The following is a 22,236-nucleotide window of genomic DNA, read 5'->3' on the forward strand; positions in this document are numbered from 1 at the left end:
TGACTGACACCGGGACGCTACACCCAGCCGCTGCGGCTGCCGCCCCTGCCGCTCAAACACCAGGACATTTGTGACTTAAGCCAGGAGGCTGCTGAAGAAAAGCACCACGCGCAGGGCCGTGCCTCTCGTTAGCAGAATTCGGCTTGCACGCAGAGCCCTTGGTACAGTGCGGGATCCCGCGGGAGGGCTGGGTGCCGGGAGCCAGCTCCCAGTGTACAGCGGCTGACAGCTCACTGACTGCCTCTGCTTGTCAGAGAAACTGCTTGAAAGAGCTTGTGGTTGTGGTTGTCACAAGTGTGGCTCAGCCTGGGACAGTGGCAGTTCTGCCTGGGGAGAAGAGGTGAGCTTGACAGGACATGGTCGAGGAAAACAGTGTCCGAAGGTGGCTCTTGGGTCTCTCTGAGTTGGGGACTGAGAGGTAAAGCCAGTTGGGAACAGTTAAATTTAGGGTGTTGTGGGGCCCCCAAGTGGCAATGGCAGTGTCCAGGCCAGCTGCAGGGAGGGGTTTGCACTGGAGCTTATTCTATCCCCAGAGGGCTTTGAAGCCCTGCTGCCATTATCTGATTTTTATTTTAAAGGGCTGATCTGGCTGTGGTAAGCAGAGCAGACTGGAGGGGGTAAGAATGCTAGCAGAGACCAGTAGGAGGCTGTCGCCTCTCTGGGAGAGAGATGACAGGATGACAGGAGCTTGGCCAGAGTGATGGAGGGGCAGAGAGAAGGCTAGAGAAACCAGAGGCTGGTTCCTCGCCATTGGTCTGGGACTGAGGTTTGACCAAGTGGCATGATGGCAGGATGGGGGCAGGGGCCCTGGGAGCAACTGAACTGAGAAGTTGGAGCCAGAACCAGAGCTGGGGCAGCCAGCGGTGGGGAAAGGAGGGACCAGCCCACCGCACGACCCTGGGGCTCAGTTGCACTCCCTCATTCAGTCACTCACCGAAGTCCCGGAGAATCTGCCTGGGCTGGTGCCCAGTGGGGAAAGAAACAAGAACCCTAAATGGCATCCCAGTGTAGGTGAAGTCCTCCAGGCCCAGGACAGACCCAGCAAGTCACACAGTTTGGGAGGAAAGTTCTATGACAGTGCCACAGGAAGGAGTAGAAGAGGTCAAGGGCAGGGATGGACGCCCTGGGGACCAGGAGAAGGTGACACAGAATGACAGGAGCCAAACTGAAGAACACAATAAGCACTGTTTAAATCAAGTTTTGAAGCAAAGGCTTTCTCACAAATGTGATCTTGCTGGCCGGCAGTGTGGTCGAAATGCTCTCATCCTCAGTGGGGGAGCTCACCTGTTGCTGCTTTTATTCCTCTCTCAGTTGTCAGAGGTCCTTGGAGTGGCGACCCTCGAGGCTTCCTAAACGCTTGCTCTGGGCCAGGCACTGAGTCAGACTTGGACCACCCCCCCAAAGTTCACAATCTGACCTAGAGGAGATGCAGGACAGTAGGTCACAACACAGGGTGATGGATGTTGAAAAGGGGGAGAGAGGGCCCGGAGGGAGGCACAGAGAGGGGCACCCGCTTGAGGCTGGTCTGACCAGGAGGTGACATCTAAGCTGAGTGACTCACACCGATTGTTGACAGTACCGATGAGGACCTTCTGTCTGTGGGCTTCATCTTTAGGGTAAAAGCTTCAGGAATTCATTAAAACCCTTCTGGGCCCTCATCACCCCCGTGTCTTCTTAAATTGCTTTAATATAATATTGGACGTATACCAAAATATGTATAATATCTATGTGCTACACAGATTACAGACGTGTTACATGTATACGTGTAATCTAATTACCTGTATGTGAAGTATGCAATAAAAGGAATCCTCATAAACCTGCCCCGGACTTCAACAGGCCACTGCCAATTCCTTGGCCAGGCATCTGTGTCTCCCAAATCTCATTTTTCTGCCTCCCCCCAGAAGTCATTGCTAGCCTGAATTTGGTGTTTGCCTTTCTCTGGTTTTTCTTAGCAGGTTGACCACTTATGTATGTGCCCATAAACAGTCTAATGCTTAGTCTCCTTGTACTGGAGCTCGATGAAATGGCACCGTCCTGCCTTCCACAACGGATGGCTTCATTCTCTCAGGGGCTGACACCGGGGGTGCTTCCTGTTGCTCCCATTTTTTTTTTTTTTTGCCGTGAGGCCCTTCATGACCTACGAATGCCAGATGTCTCAGGTGCCCTGGGAGACGGCATCACCGTTCACAATTATTCAGCCTTCTCCTTCCCTGTAAGAGCAATTCTCCTTGCCCACTGCCAGGCAGGAGAGGACCTGGAGGTGCCAGATTTAAGGATGCCCCCACCATCGCTGTGATCCAGGGATCAGAAGACACCGTGGCTAAGTGGGAGCCTTTCAACCCCCTGGAGGATTGCTGTGCAAACCCAGAGCCCCATGCTGAGTTTGCTGTGAGGATGAGAGGAAGGGGGCCGCCACCTCACTCCCAGATTCCCAATCACCCCAAGTGCGGGCCCCCAGCAGGATGGAATCCACACCCAGGGCCCACTCACCCTGACCACGGCGCCGCCCTTCCCAGGCTCGCCTTGCCTGCACGCTGGCCTGACCCACATGCTGACCACAAAGATGGAAAAGGACAAAAGCACAAAACAAAGATATCCAGTGCAATGACATATCAAAGCAAACACTCCCTTGGCATCGTCCAGTCCAAGAACTCGAATGTCTATACCCCCAAATCCCCTATCATTCCTCTCTAATCGCCTCCCTCTCACTTCCGCCAAAGTGACCGTGAACCTGACTTGTATGATCCGCACTTTGGTTCTTAGGATTTTACCAATTGCATTAATTTGTTCCAGCTGTTTTAACAAAATACCACAGACTGCGTGGCTTATCAACAGCAGAAATTTAAAACATAATAGTAAAAAGAAAAAAGAGGGGAAAAAAAAGAAAAAGAAATTTATTGCTCATAGCGCTTGAGGCTGGAAGTCCGAGATCAGGGTGCTGGCAGGGTGGGTGAGGACCCCCTTCCAGGCTGCAGATCTTGCATTGTACCCTCACTTGGTGGAAGGGGCAGGGGAGCTCTCGGGGGCCTGTCAGGAAGCACTAATCCCAATGATGAGGGCTCCACCCTCAAGACTTAAGCACCTCCCACAGGCCCCACCTCTTAATACCATCAGGGCATTAGGTTTCAACACATGAATTTGGTGGGGGTGGGGGTGGACACAAACATTCAGACCATAGCAGCGGTTAAGCATGCATCTCTAAATATGATGGCTTTGTTGTGTCTATCTGGGGACTTTCTATACATGGAATTATTCAGTATTAGATTTTGCGTCTAGATTCTCTGCTCAAGAATGGGTGGTTAATGCCAGTCATCGCTTAATAGCAATATTGCTGCTTGGCATTCCCCTAGATAAATATTCTGCCAGCCACTGAGCTCCTCCACCGGTGAGGAGGTTTCCCATTTGAGTGGTTTCCCACTTTGGTCAGTAGAGCTAACAGTGCTGCCAACAATTGTGTATACGTCTTGTGTGCATATATATGTGCTTTTCAATGGGCATATACCTAGCTGGGGAATTGCTAGGTCCTAGGGTACATGTACTGGGTTGAATAATGTCCCAGAAAATTCATGCCCACCTGAAACCTCAGAATGTGACCTTATTTGGAAATAGGGTCTTGGCAAATGTAATTAGTTAAGATGAGGTCATGCTGGATTCGAGAGAGCAAGCCCTAATCCAATGACAGGTGCCTTTTTATTTATTTTTATTTTTTAAAGATGTATTTATTTGAGAGAGCACGGGGCAGGGGGCAGAGGGGCAGAAGGAGAGAGAGAGAAGAGCTTCAAGCAGACTCTGCGCTGAGCACAGAGCCTGACGTGGGGCTCGATCTCAGGCCCCTAAGATCAGGACCTGAGCCAAAACCAAGAGTCTGACGCTCAACCGACTGCGCCACTCAGGTGCCCTGGCTGGTGCCTTTTTAAGAAAGAGAAAAAGAGGGGTGCCTGGGTGGCTCAGTTGGATAAGCGACTGCCTTCGACTCAGGTCATGATCCTGGAGTCCCGGGATCGAGTCCCGCATCGGGCTCCCTGCAGGGAGTCGGCTTCTCCCTCTGACCCTCCTCCCTCTCATGCTGTCTGTCTCTCATTCTCTCTCTCTCAAATAAATAAATAAAATCTTTAAAAAAAAAGAAAGAGAAAAAGAGGGGTGCCTGGGTGGCTCAGTCGTTAAGCATCTGCCTTCGGCTCAGGTCATGATCTCCAGGCCGTGTATTCAAGCCCCGCATCGGGCTCTGTGCTCAGCGGGGAACCTGCTTCTCCCTCTCCCTCTGCCCCACCCCCTTGCTTGTGTTCCCTCTCTCACTGTGTCTCTCTTTGTCAAATAAATAAATAAAATCTTAGAAGAAGAGGAAGAAGAAGAAAAGACACAGACACAAAGAGGAGAAAGTGATGTGGAGGGGAAGGCAGAGATCAGGGGTACTTGTCTACAAGCCAAAGAATTAAGCCAAAGGGTTACTGGCCACCACCAGAAGCCAGGAGAGAGGCAGGGAACACATTCACCCTCAGAGCCCTCAGAAGGAACCAACCTTGCCCACACCTTGACCTCAGGCTTCTGGCCTCCAGAACTGGGAGAGAAGAAATGGCTGTTGCTTTAAACCTCCCAGTTTGTGGTACTTGGTTACTGCAGCCGCAGGAAACTCACAAGGTGTATATATTTTCTTTCAGCTCTACCATTTGTCATTCCTCTTCTGTGAAATGCCTGCTCCTATCAATCTTCCCATTTTTTCTTTCTTTTTTTTTATTTTTTTATTTTTAAAGATTTTATTTATTTATTTGACAGAGAGAGACACAGCGAGAGAGGGAACGCAAGCAGGGGCAGTGGGAGAGGGAGAAGCAGGCTTCCCGCCGAGCAGGGAGCCCGATGCGGGGCTCGATCCCAGGACCCCGGGATCATGACCTGAGCCGAAGGCAGACGCTTAACGACTGAGCCACCCAGGCGCCCCTCTTCCCATTTTTTCTTAAGTTGGCTCCAGGCCCAACATGGGGCTCAAACCCACGACCCCAAGATCAGGAGTTGCGCGCTCCACCGACGGAGCCAGTCAGGCGCCCCTCCTTTTCACTCTCTTAATGAGGTTTTCTGATGAACACAACTTCTTAATTTTAGTATAGTCAAATTTACCATTTTTTCCTTTATGATTAATATTTTTATGTCCTTTTTAAGAAACCTCTCCCTGCCTCCAAGAGTATGGAAATATTCTCTTACATTATCTTTTAGAAGTTGTTCTGTTTTTCACACTTTTATGGATGGTGTGAGGGGTAGGGTCAACTTTCTTTTTTTCCATAGAGATCTGCAGTTGTCCCAGTACCGTCTATTAAGATGAACATCCTTTTACCCACTGTCTGGAAATGCTACTTTTGTTGTATACTAAGTGTCCATATAGCTGTGGATCAGTCTTGGGGCTCTCTATTTCATTCCCCTGGTCAGTTTGTCTATCCAACACCACACTGCCCCAATTACTATAGCTTCATAATAAACTGATGCCTGGTAAGGCAAGTTCTCCCACCTGTTCTTTTTCAACAGGCTCTTCTTGGGCTATTGTGCTTCCATATAAATTTTAGAATCAACTTGTCAGATTGATTAGATGATTTCTAAAATCTTGATTGTTTAAAATTGTAGTGAAGTATAAAGTTTGCCATCTTAGCCAATTTTTTAAGTTTTTTTCTTGTAAAATATCCATAATATTAAATTTACCATTTTACCCATTTTTTTTTAAGTAGGCTCCGTGCCCAACACGGGGCTTGAACTCATGACCCTGAGATCCAGACCTGAGCTGAGATCAACAAACACTTAACTGACTGAGCCACCCAAGCGCCCCACCATTTTATCCATTTTTAAGTGTACAGTTCAGTGACATTAAATACATTCATATTGTTGGGCAACCATCACCACAATCCATTAGCAGAACATTGTCATCATCCCAAACTCAAAGTCTGTCCCAACTAAACACTTCCTCCCCATCTCCCCCTTCCCCCAGCCCCTGGCACCCACCGTTTTATTTTCTGTCTCTATAACTTAGACTACTCTAAGGACCTCAAACAAGTGAAACAAATCATAAAGTATGTGGCTTTTATGTTTAGCTTATTTCGCTCAGCATAATATTTTCAAGATTTAGTCACACTGTAACACATGTCAGAATTTCTTTCCTTGGGGCGCCTGGGTGGCTCAGTCGTTAAGCGTCTGCCTTGTCCTGGGATCGAGCCCCACATCGGGCTCCCTGCTTGGCAGGAAGCCTGCTTCTCCCTCTCCCACTCCCCCCTGCTTGTGTTCCCTCTCTCACTGTCTCTCTCTCTGTCAAATAAATAAATCAAATCTTAAAAAAAAAAAATTTCTTTCCTTTTTGTAGCTGAATACTACTCCACTGTGTGGCCACATTTTGTTTATCCATTCATCTGTCCATGGACACTTTAGTTGTTTCCACCTTTTGGCTATTGTGATTAATGCTGCTTTTAACACTGGTGTACAAATATCTGCTTGGACTCTGATTAGCTTTTGATTGGAATTTAGTCTATATATTTATATTTTAAGATTTTATTTAGTTATTTGAGAGAGAGTGAGTAAGAGAGCACAAGTGGGGGGAGGAGCAGAGGGAGAGGGAGAGTGTGGAGCCTGACATGGGGCTCAATCCCAGGACCCTGGGATCATCCGCTGTGCATTATTTTTTATTTGACAGAGAGAGAGAGAGCACAAGCAGGGGGAGTCGATTAAAAATAAATAAAATTTTTAATAAATAAAACCACTCTAAAAAAATTGTCTATATGAAAAAATCAAATTGCAGCATCTATACAGTAAATATCTGTAGTTGTTTGTTTAAATGGATATATGTGGGAAAAGTGATATTGTATTTGGACCTGCAAATGCAAATTGGCCAACAGTCTGTGTTCCCCCTGCCCGAGTGATTTTTTTCCCCTTCTGTTTTTTTTTTTTTAAAGATTTTATTTATTTATTTGACAGAGAGAGAGAGAGCAAGAGAGGGGACACAAGCAGGGGGAGTGGGAGAGGGAGAAGCAGGCTCCCCGCGGAGCAGGGAGCCCGATGTGGGGCTCGATCCCAGGACCCTGGGACCATGACCTGAGCTGAAGGCAGATGCTTAACGACTGTGCCACCCAGGCGCCCCTCCCCTTCTGGTTATTTTTAAAAACCTTGTATTTGGAAATAATTACAGATTCACACACAGTTACAGTCCTGATCATCTTTGAATCTTCTATTCCCGCTGGCTCACTCTTGTGGTTCCATCCTTTCTTTCCACATTTCTGTTACTCTCCATGATCTGTCCGACCCTGTCAATGTCAGAAGCTCCTACAGGTCTCAGCCTGTTGTTCCTGTTGATGCTTCGTTTCCTTATGTCTGGCGATCTTTGTGAAGTGTTTTGGGTTGATCTTAACTTATGGATGGGCTGGAGACCTAAACTGAGCTCACTTTTCTCTATAGGATTTTGCTTTTGCTTCTACCAGGAGCACCACCACCCCAGCCTCTGCTCCTACCAAGGGTCTGAAGCTCAATCAAGGTGTCCCCCCTCTCACCTGGCATCACAGCGCTTGTTGCTCATGGTGGCTTGCTGGGCCCTTTAGAGACCTTGTCCCTCCCGGGAACCAGCCTGGGGAGGATTGAATTGCTATTTGCTTCTCCCTACCTTACTAGATTTGAGTTTTGAAGCAAGTGCATTAGCCTCACTCTGCCTCCTTTGCGAAATAAGATTAATCCCTACTTTTGCTGGTTTGTTATGGGGATTACAGATAATGACTGAAGGTTTGTTTTGTTTTGTTTTTTAAGTAGGCTCCAAGCCCAGCATGGAGCCCAACACAGGGCTTGAACTCACAACCCTGAGATTAAGACCTGAACTGTGATCAAGAGTTGGACACTTAGGGGCGCCTGGGTGGCTCAGTCAGTGAAGCATCTGCCTTTGGCTCAGATCATGATCTCAGGCTCCCTGCTCAGCGGAGAGTCTGCTTCTCTCTCTCCCTCTGCTGCTCCCCCTGCTTGTGTGCTCTCTCGCTCTCTCTCTCTGTCAAATAAATAAATCTTAAAAAAAAAAAAAAGTGTTGGACACTTAACCAACTAAGCCACCCAGGCGCCCCGAGAATGACCGAAGTTTTGAGTGAGAGCTTGACGCCCATCTGCTCTTAAGGGCCCAGCATTCCTGTCCAGCAGCCACCTCCCATCCCTACCCCTATGAGGAAGCCAGAGGTCAAACACAACACAAATGCTTTACTGGTTACAAAACATGAAAACCCAGGCCCCATGGGACTCAAGTGATGCCAGGGAGGTGGAAAAGACAGAGCAGGTGGTGAGCCCCGGCCCGTGCAGGCTCCGTTCAGCTGGGTTCCACTTGTGGCAAAAGGCTGCTCTTCTGCGTGCAGCCCAGGGTTGGGCCCTGCCTGAGGACCCCAGGCCTGTGGGAAGTGTGGGCAGAAGGAAGAGGTGGCTGATGGCCATCCCTGAGGAGGTGGTGAGCAGCTCCCAGGTTGGAGCAGGTGGGTGAATGCCAGGCCAAGGGCCTCACAGACCCCTACCCAAAGTTCTGGCCTGGCCACCTGCCCCCCTTCAAGTACCCTCCATCCTGATGCCAGCCCTGGAAGAGAACACCTGAAGGCAAGAAAGGAGGAGGCCCCTGCCAAAATTTCTTCTTCCTTTCGTGGCCAAGTGGGAGGAGCAGCTGAAACCCCTCCTTCAACTGAAGAAGCTGAGCAGAGGGAATGCTCACCAACTAGGACAGGATACCCATTAGGGGTTATGCACAAATCTGTCTAAAAAAATGTATCTGACCTCAAAACATCAGTCCATCCCCCAGTTCAGCTGTGCTGGGCAAGAACCCAAGGGCAGCACTGAGAGCAGGCGCCTGGGGCTTGGGTTGGAGCTGCCTCTTTCCTGGGCCTGGCGGCCAGCCGCCCCCTTCCAAGAGGAAGCGAGGGCAGGATCTGGGTGGGGTGATGCCTATCTCCCGGGCTGCAGGTGGCTGTGGAGCTGCTCCGCCTGGATCTTCAGGCGCTGGAATTCTTCCTGAATGAAGTCAGTCAGAGCTTTGCGCATCTCCACCTGAGGGGAAGGACTGGGGCTGGCCTGCAGCCCTTGGGGAGCTTGGCCCAGGGGCCCTGGGAGGCTGAGGGTGCCGGGAAAGGCTAAGACAGCTACAGGGCAGCCCAGGGAAGCGGGGAAAAGAGTGGCGCGGGGGAGAAAGACAACTCACAGCCGACTTGTTCTCCGCCCGGAGCCGTTCGAGCACAGGCAGAGCACTGAAGGGCTTCCCGATCAGCACGGTGATTTTCTGTAGGGAGACCAGCCACCATCAGGTGACAGAAACAGGGAGAGTGCCCACAGCCACGGTCCAACCACCCCAGAGAGCCAGAAGCCAAGTCCTGCCCCTAATTTGCTGCGTGCTCCCTCATGGCCACGCTCCCTCTTTAAAACGAGGTGGTCAGGCTCAGTGACATTCAAGTCCTGCAGTCCATGCTCTAGATGTTCTGTTCTGCTCAAACCCCACGGCTCACCCCCACCCAGCCTGATTTCTTTTGTTCTCCTTCTACCGGCCTTGGTGCCAGGAAGTCCCTCTCTCTGTTCCACTCAGTCCCCCTGTTGCAGCTTCAAGCTCAGCTCCTCCTGAATCTGGCCTCAGTAGTGCTGAGTGGGGGACACGAGGCAGATGGCAGACAAGACAGACAGAGGAGGGTCAGCAGCTCCTACCCACCTGTCCAAAGCGGGGGAAGTAGGGCGGGCTGTTAGGAAGGACATCATTCATTCCTGCAGCACAATGGACAGAGGCCAGGAAGCAGGCATGGGGTGGAGCAGGGCAGCCTGGGAAAAGATGAAGCCCCAGCCCCCGCCACCCCAGGTGCCCTCTCCCTGCCACCCAGTGGAAACCCTCCCAAAGCTAGGGAAGCCCCCCCGCCCCGCCCCCATCCCCAGGCTGCAGACCTGGCCCAAGAAGGATGCTCACCGACGTGCCACAGTGGCAGAATGATGGGGTTGAGATGACACTCGGCAATGAGGCGTCCGATTCCTGCCCAGGGAGAGGCGGCAATGTTGGCACGAGCAGAGCTCCAGTGCCAGCCTATAGCAAAGCCAGCCCTGCCCGCTTCCAATTCAGACCAACTGCCCCGGTCCAGCCCCGCAAGGCAAGCCCTTGGTCGGCGCCTGCCTCCGTCCTGCTACCACCAGCAGCGCCCCCCGCCAGGCGGCAGTGCCTACCCCACTTAAAGCGTAGGAACTCAGAGCTCATGTTCACTTTCCCTGTTGAGAGAGAGGACAGAGGTGAGGCTTGGGAGCTGGGGGGGTGTGCAACCCTGCCAACTCCACTGACCTTCTGGGAAGATGTGCACCCAGTCCCCGTGGTTGAGCTTTTCCAAAATGAAGTCCATTCCCTTCTGGTAGACGCCATCTCCTGCCGAGAAAAGGCCTGCACCATCAGTCCCCGTTCTCCCAGGGCTCCCTGCTTGCAACAGCTCAAGGACAACCTCATCCCCCACTGCACCGGCCACGTGGACACCCTCCAATCACTGTCTCTGGGGACTCTGGCTGTACTGTGGCCCTCGACATCCTTTGTTCAGTAATAACCTCTAAACCTCCAAGTACCCGTCGTGTGCAAGGCAGCATCATTGTCTCCAACTGTCTCGAACTAAAATTCTGAACTGGCAATTCGTCCACCAGCCTCCAGCCCCACCTTCTGCCTGTCGGTCCCGCCACCACCTCACCCGCCGAGCCACGGACACCTGCAGTACGCACCCTCGCAGACCCCTGGCTCTGCTCACCACTTTCCTTGCCCTCCCTTCCTCTTCAGCTCTTGGAGCCTTCCTTCTCCTTGGGATGCAGATGCACCGCCCCTGGGGCGAGCCTACCATCTGCTGCCCCTGGCCCAGAGGGCACTGCTGGAGCAAACCACATCTATTCATGATCTCCAGCCCGCACCTGGGCCCCAGATCCTCGACAGCAGCCCTTTCCTGAGGTCTCAGCTAGGCCAGTCCCCACAGCCATTCCTCACAGGCCTCCCAGCCCTGCCTGAGCCCTCAGCCTCCACCATCCCTCCCTCCTGCCGACCGCTTCGCCCCTCACGGGGCTCCCCCTGAAACTAGACTCTCATTATCTAAGCCTCTTGGGAAAGGGAGAACATTTGATGCAATACATGGAGTCACTGAGAGTTGGGAAAAACTCAAACTTGCTAGGCTGAAAAAAGGGGGGATGCATTGCCCCCAAGGCTAACACTCACCTTGGAGGCACCTGGAGGCCATGACACTGGGCCCAGGTGGCCTGGCAGCTAGCAACAACACAGATACAGAATGCCTAATGCTACGTGCTGCCTTTCAACTGGGAGTCCTGTGGAGACAATCTGTGACTACAGGCAGTAAGAATCTCCTCAACCTTGTCCACATAGTGGGCTGTGACAGACGGACTTATCAACTAGGGGACACCTATCATAAAGAGGAGGAGACACACATTGGGACTATCTCAGGTCAGTGCACCAAGAAATGGACTTTTAACCTGTTCTCTGCAAGGCCGAGTGTTTAGAAGGTGCTAGTGGGGCATCCAGGAGTCTCAACCCAAGCCAACCCAATGGGGCCCTGGCCCAGCAGCTCCCTCAGGGGCTACAGTTAAGGAGCAAGCAGTCACCACAGTTTCTCAGGGTATCATGAGAGCGGGGGCTTCCCTACCTGGGATAGCATTACCCGGTAGGAGGGGGGCTTCAGAGGGGTTGTCTCCAGCTCTGCTAAACCCTGCTAATGCAACTGAGCCATCCGCCTTGAAATCAAAATTATACTAAACTACAATGCTCCTAATTCTTTGGGACACAGCAAAAGCAGTTCTTTTTTTTTTTTTTTTTTAAGATTTTATTTATTTATTTATTTGAGAGAGAGAATGAGATAGAGAGAGAGAGCATGAGGGGGGGAGGGTCAGAGGGAGAATCAGGCTCCCTGCCGAGCAGGGAGCCCGATGCGGGACTCGATCCTGGGACTCCAGGATCATGACCTGAGCCGAAGGCAGTCGCTTAACCAACTGAGCCACCCAGGTGCCCCGAGCAGTTCTAAGAAGGAAATTTATAGTGATACAGGCCTACCTCAAGAAACATGAAAAATCTCAAATAAACAATCTAACCTCACACCTAAAAGAACTAGAAAAAGAACAAAGCCTGAAGTTAGTAGAAAGAAGGAAATAATAATTAGATCAGAGTGGAAATACATGAAATAGACTTAAAAAAATCAATGACACCAAGAGCTGGTTCTTTGAAAAGATAAACAAAATTGATAAACCTGTAGCTAAACTCATCAAGAAAAAGAGAGGACCCAAATAAAATCAGAAATGAAAGAGGAGAAAGAACTGATACCACAGATACACAAAGGATTATAAAAGAGTCCCATGAAAAAGTATACAACAACAAATTGGACAACCTAAAAGAAATAGATACATGTTCAAAACAGAATCAGGAAGAAATAGAAAAGCTGAATAGGCTACTAGTAAATGATTATTTGAATCGGTAATCAAAAAACTCCCAACAAACAAAAGTCCAGGACCAGACGGATTCACAGGTGAATTCTGTCAAACATTTAAAGAAGAGTTAATACTTATTCTTCTCAAACTATTCCAAAAAATAGAAGAGGAAGGAAAGCTTCCAAATATATTCTATGAGGCCATCATTACCCTGATACCAAAACCAGTCAAAGACATTACAAAAAAGAGAACAAGGCCAATATCCCCAATGAACACAGACGTAAAAACCCTCAACAAAATATTACCAAACTGAATTCAACAACACGTTAAAAGGATCATTCACCACAATTGAGTGGGATTTATTCAAGGGATGCAAGGATGGTTCAATACCTACAAATCAATCAATGCTATAGACCCCATTAACAAAATGAAGGATAACAATCATACAGTCATCTCAATAGATGCAGAAAAAGCATTTGACAAAATTCAACATCTGTTCATGATAAAAACTCCCAACAAAATGGGTTTAGAGAGAACATAACTCAACATAATAAAGGCCATATATGACAAACCACAGCTAACATCATGCTCAAAGGTGAAAAACTGAGAGATTTTCCTCTAAGATTAGGAACAAGATGAGGAACAAGATGAACAAGATTAGGAACAACTGTCCACTCTTGCCATTTTTATTCAACATCATACTGGAAATCCTAGCCACAGCAATCAGACAAGAAAAAGAAAAAAGAGGGGGGCCTGGGTGGCTCAGTCAGTTAAGCATCTGCCTTTGGCTCAGGTCATGATCTCAGGGTCCTGGGATCAAGCCCCACGTCAGGCTCTCTGCTCAGCGGGGAGTCTGCTTCTCCCTCTCACTCTCCCTCTGTGCTTTCCCTCTCTCTTTCAAATAAATAAATAAAATCTTAAAAAAAAGAAAAAGAAATAAGAGGTATCCATGTTGGTGAGGCAGGAGTTAAGCTGTCTCTATTTGCAGATGACATGATACTATGCATGGAAAACTCTGAAGACTCCACCAAAAAGCTATTAGAAGTAATAAATGAATTCAATAACATTGCAGGATACAAAATTAACATACAGATGGGGTGCCTGAGTGGCTCAGTTGGTTAAGCATCTGCCTTCAGCTCAGGTCATGATCTCAGGGTCCTGGGATCGAGCCCCACATCAGGCTCCCTGCTCAGTGAGGAGTCTGCTTCTCCCTCTCCCTCTGCCTCTGCCCCTCCCCTCTAGCCTCATCCACTGAGCCATGGACACCTGCAGTATGCACCCTCACAGACCCCTGGCTCTGCTCACCACTTTCTCGTGCTCTCTCTCCTTCTCTCTCAAATAAATAAATAAAATCTTTAAAAAAATTAACATATAGGGGCGCCTGGGTGGCTCAGTCAATAACCGTCTGCCTTCAGCTCAGGTCATGATCCCAGGGTCCTGGGATCGAGCCCTGCATTGGGCTCCTTGCTCAGCGGGAAGCCTGCTTCTCCCTCTCCCACTCCCCCTGCTTGTGTTCCCTCTCTCACTGTGTCTCTCTCTGTCAAATAAATAAAATCTTTAAAAAAATAAAATAAAAAATTAACATATAGAATCTGTTGCATTTCTATACACTAATAACAAAACAGCAAAAAGAGAAATTAAGAAAACAATTTCCATTTACAATTGCACCAAAAAGAACAAAACACCTAGGAATAAACTTAACCAAGGAGATGAAAGACCTGCACTCTGAAAACTATAAAACACTGATGAGAGAAATTGATGATGACACAAACAAATGGAGAGATATTCCATGTTCATGGACTGGAAGAATTAATATTGTTAAAACATGCACATGACCCAAAGCAATCTACAGATTCAATGCAATCCCTATCAAAGTACCAACGGCATTTTTCACAGAACTAGAGCAAATAATCCTAAAATTTGTATGAAACCACAAAAGACACCAAACAGCCAAAGTAATCTTGAAAAGGAAGAACAAAGCTGGAGGTATCACAATCCCAAATTTCAAGAGATACTGCAAAGCTGTAGTAATCAGAGCAGTATGGTACTGGCACAAAAAGACACACGGATCAATGGAACAGAATAGAGAACCCAGAAATCAATCCACACTTCTATGATCAATTAATCTACAACAAAGAAGGCAAGAATATTCAATGGGGAAAAGACAGTCTCTTCAACAAACAGTGCTGGGAAACCTGGACAGCCACATGCAAAAGAATGAAACTGGACCACTTTCTATCACCATCACAAAAATAAACTCAAAATGGATGAAAGACCTAAATGTGAGGCCTGAAACCATAAAACTCCTAGAAGAAAACATAGGCAGTAATCTCTTTGACATTGGCCTTAGCAACATTTTTCTAGATATGTCTCCTCAGGCAAAGGAAACAAAAGCAAAAATAAATATTGGGACTCATCAAAATAAAAAGCTTTTTGCACAGCACAGCAAAGGAAAACATCAACAAAACAAACAGGCAACCTACTGAATGGGAGAAGATATTTGCAAATGATATTTCCAATCAAGGGTTAATATCCAAATATCCAAACTATATAAAGAACTTATACAACTCAACACCAAAAGCCCAAATAATCCAATTAAAAAACCTAAACAGACTTTCTCCAAAGAAGACATATAGATGGCTAATAGACACATGAAAAGATGCTCAACATCACTCACCATCAGGGAAATGCAAATCAAAACCACCATGACATATCACCTCCCACCTCTCAGAATGGCTAGTATCAAAAAGACAGGAAATAACAAATGTTAGCAAGCATGTGGAGAAAAAGGAACGCTTGTACACTGTTGGTGGGAATGTAAACTAGTGTAGCCAATGTGGAAAATAGTATGGAGGTTGCCCAAAAAATTAAAAATAAAAATAGCATATGATCCAATAATTCCATTACTGGGTATTTACCCAAAGAAAACAAAAACACTAATTCAAAAAGATATATGCAGGGGTGTCTGGGTGGCTCAGTTAGTTCAGCATCTGCCTTCAGCTCAGGTCATAATCCTGGGGTCCTGGGATTGAGCCCCACATCAGGCTCCATGCTCAGTGGGAAGTCTGCTTCTCCCTCTCCCTCTGCCTATGCCCGTGCTTGTTCTCTCTCTCAAATAAATTCTTTTTTTTTAAAAAAAAAGATATATGCACCCGTATGTTTATTGCAGCTTTACAATAGCCAAGATATGGAACCAAGCCATGTGTCCCTCGATAGATGAATGAATAAAGATGTGGTGTATACACACATACACACACGGAAAATTACTCAGCTATTAAAAAGGATGAGATCTTAGGGGCGCCCGGCTGACTCAGTCAGTAGAGCATGCAACTCTTGATCTCAGGTTTTGAGTCCAAGCATGGAGCCTACGTAAAAAATAAATAAATAAATAAATAAATAGGGGCACCTGGGTGGCTCTGTTGGTTAAGCGACTGCCTTCGGTTCAGGTCATGATCCTGGAGTCCTGGGATCGAGTCCCCCATCGGGCTCCCTGCTCAGCGGGGAGACTGCTTCTGCTTCTGACCCTCTCTCTTCTCGTATTCTCTCATTCTCAGATAAATAAATAAAATCTTTAATAAATAAATAAATAAATAAATAAGGGGTATCTGGGTGGCTCAGTCATTAAGCATCTGCCTTCGGCTCAGGTCATGATCCCAGGGTCCCAGGATCGAGTCCCCCATCGGGCTCCCTGCTCAGCGGGGAGACTGCTTCTGCTTCTGACCCTCTCTCTTCTCGTATTCTCTCATTCTCAGATAAATAAATAAAATCTTTAATAAATAAATAAATAAATAAATAAGGGGTATCTGGGTGGCTCAGTCATTAAGCGTCTGCCTTCGGCTCAGGTCACGATCCCAGGGTCCTGGGATCGAGCTCCACATGGGGCTCCCTGCTCAGCAGAGAGCCTGCTTCCTCTGTCTGCCGCTCCCCCATTTGTGTGTGCGTGCTCTGTCTCTCACAAATAAATAAAATAAAATAAATTTTATTTGAGAAAGAGAGAGAGGGAGCACAAGCAGGGAGAGGGGCAGAGAGAGAAGCAGACTCCCCACTGAGCAGAGAGCTCCAAGAGATTCTCTCTCTCCCTCTGGCCCTCTCCACCTTAAAAAAAGTGAAAAAAGAATTGAGATATTGCCATCTGCAACAACATGGATGGACCTACAGGGTATTATGCTAGGTGAAATAAATCAGAGAAAAACAAATACCATATGATTTCACTTATATGTGGAATATCAAAATCAAAACAAGTAACAGAAATAGACCCACAAATACAGAGAACAAATTGATGGCTGCCAGAGCGGCAGGGGTTTGGGGATGGGCAAAATGGGTGAAGGAGAGTGGGACATACAGGCTCCCAGTTATGGAATGAATATGTCACGTGGATGGAAAGTGCAGCATAGGGAATACAGTGCTGTACAGTGACAGATGGCAGCTGCACCTGTGCTGAGCACAGCATAACATACAGAGTTGTCAATCACTATGTTGTGCACCTGAAACTAATGCAACTTCGTGTGCCAACTGTACTTTAATTAAAAAAAAAAAAAAAAAAGTGGGGCGCCTGGGTGGCTAAGTCGTTGAGCGTCTGCCTTCGGCTCAGGTCATGATCCCGGGGTCCTGGGATCGAGCCCCGCGTCGGGTTCCCTGCTCGGCGGGAAGCCTGCTTCTCCCTCTCCCACTCCCCCTGCTCGTGTTCCCGCTCTCGCTGTGTGTCTCTCTGTCAAATAAATAAATAAAATCTTAAGAAAAAAAAGGGAAAAAATACTACTACCATGATTTTGGAACAACACATGCATATTTAGCTTTTGCAAACGGTATTTCTACTGACTTGTATAGTTTGTACAAGATCACTTTGATACTTCATGTCGTATCGTAAGGCCTACCCTTGGGGGGGAAATGGAATATTTTGGAACATAGAAGCCAAGTATGTCAGATACTTCCTTTAACACGTTGTTAGATCTTTGCTGCACGTCATGTATGTTGATAAATAGCTTTTCCCTGCCCACTTTCTCTCACTGAAGGTGCTTAGAATTAAGATTTTGTTTTGTTTTGTTTTTTAAATATTTTATTTATTTGTCAGAGAGGGAACACAAGCAGGGGGAGCGGCAGGCAGAGGGAGAAGCAGGCTCCCCACCGAGCAAGGAGCCCGATGCAGGACTAGATCCCAGGACCCCGGGATCATGACCTGAGCCAAAGGCAGACGCCTAACCAACTGAGCCACCCAGGCGCCCCTTGTTTTCTGTTTTTAACTGTACAGTAAAACTTAGATGCAGATCAAAAAGAAGAACAAGACAAAAAGTTGACAGGGAGGGTGGCTCAGTCGGAGGAACATGTGACTCGATCTCGGGGTCATGAGTTTGACACCCCACTAAAAAAATAAATAAACTTTAAAAATAAATTTAAAAAACTTAAAAAAAAAAAAAAGAAGTGGACATGGAAGGCCTCTGTGTGAGGTTGCAGAAGGGAGGAACTGAGACTCAGGAACCTGAGCAGAGTCCCCATCTCTCAGAGTGGGGTGTGATAAACAATGCCACAGTCACTAGCCACAACACTTGTAGCTTCTGCTTATGTTTTAGAGAAATGAAATAGCCTTCAAATGCAGCAAGAAGTGAAAGCACTCAAGGCTGTTGTCTCCAAGGAGGAGATCTGAGGATCTGGAGGGGTAGGCACTGCAGCTTTTCATTAAAAGCCCTTCATTTTTTGAGGTTACTTTATTACATTTCATCATGTTTTACTTTGACCACGTAGAATAAGAACCTCTCCCTTGACCTCTGACACCCTTTGATTACCTCCTCCTCTCTCTCCCTCCTCACAGCTGAACTTCTGGGAGGAGTGGACGTCCCTGCTATCCCCTCTCCCTCCTGCCCGACACCTCCTGCGGCTGCCACTTCACAGAAACGGCTTCTCCGGCGCCAAGGGGCCCTGCTTTGCTTCCTTCCTCTCTGGCCGTTGCTTCCTGCTGCCTTGGTGGCCTGCGTCTGTGTTTCCGCCCTGAGGTGCTGTCCTGGCTCCTGCTCTCCATCCACTCTCCCTCTCTGCAATCTTACCTCTACTTCTGTGACTTTGTTAGTGGTTGAGTCCCTAATATATTCCTGACTGCTCTTTTGAGTTCCAGAACTGCACATCCCACTGCCTCTGGGACTGCTCCCCTCCTCAGGTGACAGGCTCCTCAGATGAAACATGTGCAAAACAGAATTCACCTCCCCTCCCAACCCCCACACTGCTTTCCCTTCATCTCATCCTCACAGTGGCTCAGTGTCATCAGATGTCACCTAGTGTCATCTTCAAGCTATCTTTTCCTTACCCCTTCCCATACCCAATCTACCAACAAGTCCTGTTGTTGCAGGACTTCTCCAGCTCCCCACAGCGGCCTCCAGAGGCCCAGCTACAATCCTCTGCTGCCAGAATTACTGAGACAGCCCCTAACTGGGCTCCCTGCCTCCACTGGGCTCTGCTCCCATCCACCAGCCATGCTGCAGCCAGGAAGCTCTCTCTCTCTGAACCACAGACGGAAGCACATCACTGCCCTGATGAGAGAACAGAGTCCACAGTTCTTACCATGATTATTCGAGAACCTTCACATTTGGCCTGCAACCTACATTGTCTACCTTTATCGCTTACCTCTTCAGTGCCTGGCATGGGGTTCCTGTGTCTCGAATGCCTTTCCTTTCGTACTCCGCCTAGAAAATATTGTACTTCCCCAGAGGAAAGAGCAACCTGGATTCAAATCCTGGCTTTGCCACCTCTCACCCCATGACCTTGGACCAGTGGCTTAGTTCCTCCAATCCCCTTTATCTGGAGAATGGGGATCAAAATGGTCCCTACCTCCTGAGGCTCTCGAGAGGTGCTGAGTAGTCACCCAGTGTCACACCCTCACCCCACAAGCCTGTTTTCCCAAACTCTGCAGCTTCCAGCACATGCCACCACCACCACAGACCAACGACACCACACCGCCATCAGTGAGTCTCTTAGCTGTGGACAATGCCTCCTTGACTTCTAATGCAGAAGTCCCAGGTTCACACAGCCTTCAGGCAGTCCCAGGAACTGAGTGCTCTCCGCGAGGCCCTCACTCCCCCAGCCGCCAGCGCCACCTGCGCAGCCATGCCATGCAACTGGGACACACACCGCTGGGGCAGTGGCCCCTGGCTCCCTTTGTGCCCAGGCTCCATGTCCCACCTGGTCCCTCCACTCCCAGTGCTGCTCAGCCAGAAGCACTAGCCACCAGTTCCCGCTCCGAAGAAAACCAGAGAAGGCCCCAGAAGTGCCTCCCTGCGTTCACTCGCCCACGAGCCCCTTCTTGGAGGATCAGCTCACCTCGGCACACGGGCACACACTTGCCCAAGCTGAAAAAGCGGGAGTGCAGCTCTTTGGTGAAGCAGATGTCTGCAGCCGCAGGGGTCCTGAAGTAGGGACAGATGCAGTCATCCCTGCCTCCCCTGCACCCTAATTCCCTGCCCTCCCCGCAACATGATGCCTGACACTGTCGGCAATGTGGAAAGGAGGCACAGGAGGGCCTGTGGAACCCCACCCCGTGCCCTGCCTGTACTGCTGGACGCCGCCTCCTGGGCAGAGCAGGAGGAGGGCAAATCTGGGCAGAGACGGGTGAGGCCTGCCAGGCCCACTGCGAGGGGCCCATTCCTCCTCACCAACGCATCAACTTCAGGTTCCAGATGTGGCGGAGTTTCAGGATCCCTAGAGAAGGAAACGCTTCATGCCCCAGCTTGCCTGGTCCCTAGGGAGCATCTTTTTCTGTCACCCAGTTTCAGGGAATGAGGAGCGGGGGCAGCAGCACTACCATTTCCCTATGGCTAAAAGTAGCATCTTCCAGTCCCTTCGGCTGGACCCCATGTTGTCCCTGGCTTCTCCCTCTCTCCCATCCCCACCCATATCGTATTGGTCCCCACATCTGGCCTGCCTACCTCCCTGATACCTTTTGCCACTGCCTATCCTTCTACACCTGTCCCTCCAGTGTTACTGCCCCCACCCCAGTCCAGGTTACTGAATGGCTCTAAAAGCTCCTTCCTGGCCTCCTGGTATCTGCCTGTGGTACTCTACAGGCCCTTCTCTGCCCAGTGGCCAGGGTGGGCTCTAAAAGGCTCCGATTTGACCAACTGGCTTCCCATGAGCTCTACCACAGTCTAACCTCCTGAATTCATCAATAAAAGCCCTGGGCACCCCTCCACCCCGCCATCTGGGTTACTGGAGCCAAGCAACTCCCTGTGAAGTCAGCAGAGCAGGAACTTCTAGGTGGTGAAGTGGGCTCCCAAATGAGGCTGGTTAAAGGGTACAAACTCAGCCTGGGGCAAACCTGGAACCAGGACACACGTCTCCCAGCCTCTAGCCCAGACCTTCCTTGACAAGATACCCTTTGGTTCTCGGATCTGTTTCAATACTCTGTGGGACCTTCAACAGTTTAGAGAATGGAGGGTTCCACAGGCCTGATGCATCAAAGTAAAGCAGCCATCAATCAGACTTTGCCCTGCAGCTGTTTCCTCACTCCCTCGGTCCCTCCAAATTTCTGAGGCCCTTGCCAAGTTATTTTCTGAGAGGATACTGAAGGGGCCACAAATCCTATTTTAATCCTTGGGGCAGGACACCCCAGAAACAGGAGTGCCAGGGATTTGTAGAGAGCCCAGTGAGAAGTCAGTTTGTTCTACTTCTGTCTGGCCCCCTCCCGGGTTCTCTCCATGCCTCCCTGTGCCCATAACCCTGGTGCCAGGTACCCCAGAGATGAGGGTCATCCATGCAGGACTGGTGATTGGAGACAGTGATGAGGGGCGTGGCCGGGCCTCGGTTCTCGATGAGCTCGTACAGCACCTCCTTGTTGTGGACGGTGAGGTGGTTCATGTACTCTGGGGCGAGAGACGGACTGTGGGGAGAGGTCTTGGCCTCATTCTCCCTGGGTCCCAGGGCTCCCCCCAGCCAAACTAGCCCCTACCCACGCCCACAACCCCAAATCCCAACTCTGGCTGGGCGTGGAGAGCCGTGGCCGACCCTGCCTCGGCTTCGGGCCCACTCACTGGTCCAGAAGCAGCTGTAGGTGCCCACGAGGCCCATGACGACGCTGCTGGCCAGAGTCCAGGTGAACGGCGGCACGGCGGGGAACGGCCATTTCACACGCAGGGGCATCTCCCCCGCCCAGACCGAGCTCCCCCGCTCCCCCCAGGCAGCCCGGCGCTTCCCCTGCCACGGGGCAGCCTGTGGGGCCGCTCTAGGCTTGTGTCCTCAACCGCTGGAGAACTGGGTCCCCGGCAGGCCCGCGCCACAGACGGGCTCCGCTCGACAGGGGACTCGACCAAGGTCACCTCGCAGGTCAGGCCAGAGCCGGGCCGGCCCCCGCTCTCTCGCCACAGACGAGCCGCCACCGAGGTCAGGAGTCGGGGTTCGCAGTGAGAAGCGAGAGGGGCCGGCGGTGGCAGCCAGGGGCCCCGGGCCCCCGCCGGAAACCGAGCCAGCGACGGCGGCCGGCTCCCAGCGGCCTGTCGCAAAATGCTCTCAGGCCGCTTGACGGCAGCAGGGGCGGGCCCTTGGGCGGTGTGGCCCCGCCCCGCCCCGCCCCGCCCCGCCCGTCCCGCCCCGCTCCCGCGCAGAAGCGGGTTCCCGGTCGCTGGCGGCTGCGCGTCCTTTGTAGCTCCTTAGTTCGTGCCCAGAAAAGTCTCCATAGGTAACTTGGGCTAGGCGAACAATTACCTGACACCACTAAAGGTTGGAGCTGACGGGGCACTTTTATTTTTTATTTTTTATTTATTTTTATTTTTATTTTTTTATTTTTTTAAAGATTTATTTATTTATTTGACGGAGAGAGACCCCGCGAGAGAGAGAACACAAGCAGGGGGA

At 49.7% G+C, this 22,236-nt stretch overlaps 1 protein-coding gene across 43 annotated transcripts; it reads right to left on the reverse strand.

Moving 5' to 3' along the window:
• Nucleotides 1–1,276: 1,276 nt before the first annotated feature.
• On the reverse strand, nucleotides 1,277–21,900 carry TAFAZZIN (tafazzin, phospholipid-lysophospholipid transacylase). Of its 43 annotated transcripts, none has more exons than XM_078064312.1 (11): nucleotides 21,420–21,900; nucleotides 21,123–21,251; nucleotides 20,046–20,091; nucleotides 19,714–19,799; nucleotides 11,192–11,239; nucleotides 10,289–10,369; nucleotides 10,177–10,218; nucleotides 9,926–9,988; nucleotides 9,677–9,783; nucleotides 9,179–9,256; nucleotides 6,730–8,384 (listed from the first exon to the last, which is right to left on the reverse strand). In XM_078064312.1, exons 1-11 carry the CDS (start codon nucleotides 21,526–21,528, stop codon nucleotides 8,115–8,117), a joined length of 1,059 nt encoding a protein of 352 aa, XP_077920438.1. In that variant the 5' UTR covers nucleotides 21,529–21,900; the 3' UTR covers nucleotides 6,730–8,114. The 43 variants fall into 43 exon arrangements, 39 of the variants coding, with proteins under 39 accessions (XP_077920446.1, XP_077920451.1, XP_035948490.1 ...); XM_078064315.1 differs by having other exon boundaries at nucleotides 6,735–8,384; nucleotides 9,677–9,729; XM_078064324.1 differs by having other exon boundaries at nucleotides 8,180–9,027; nucleotides 9,677–9,729.
• Between the last annotated feature and the right edge of the window lie 336 nt (nucleotides 21,901–22,236).

This window comes from Halichoerus grypus, chromosome X (genome assembly GCF_964656455.1).
Source record: "Halichoerus grypus chromosome X, mHalGry1.hap1.1, whole genome shotgun sequence".
Lineage (NCBI taxonomy): Eukaryota > Metazoa > Chordata > Mammalia > Carnivora > Phocidae > Halichoerus > Halichoerus grypus.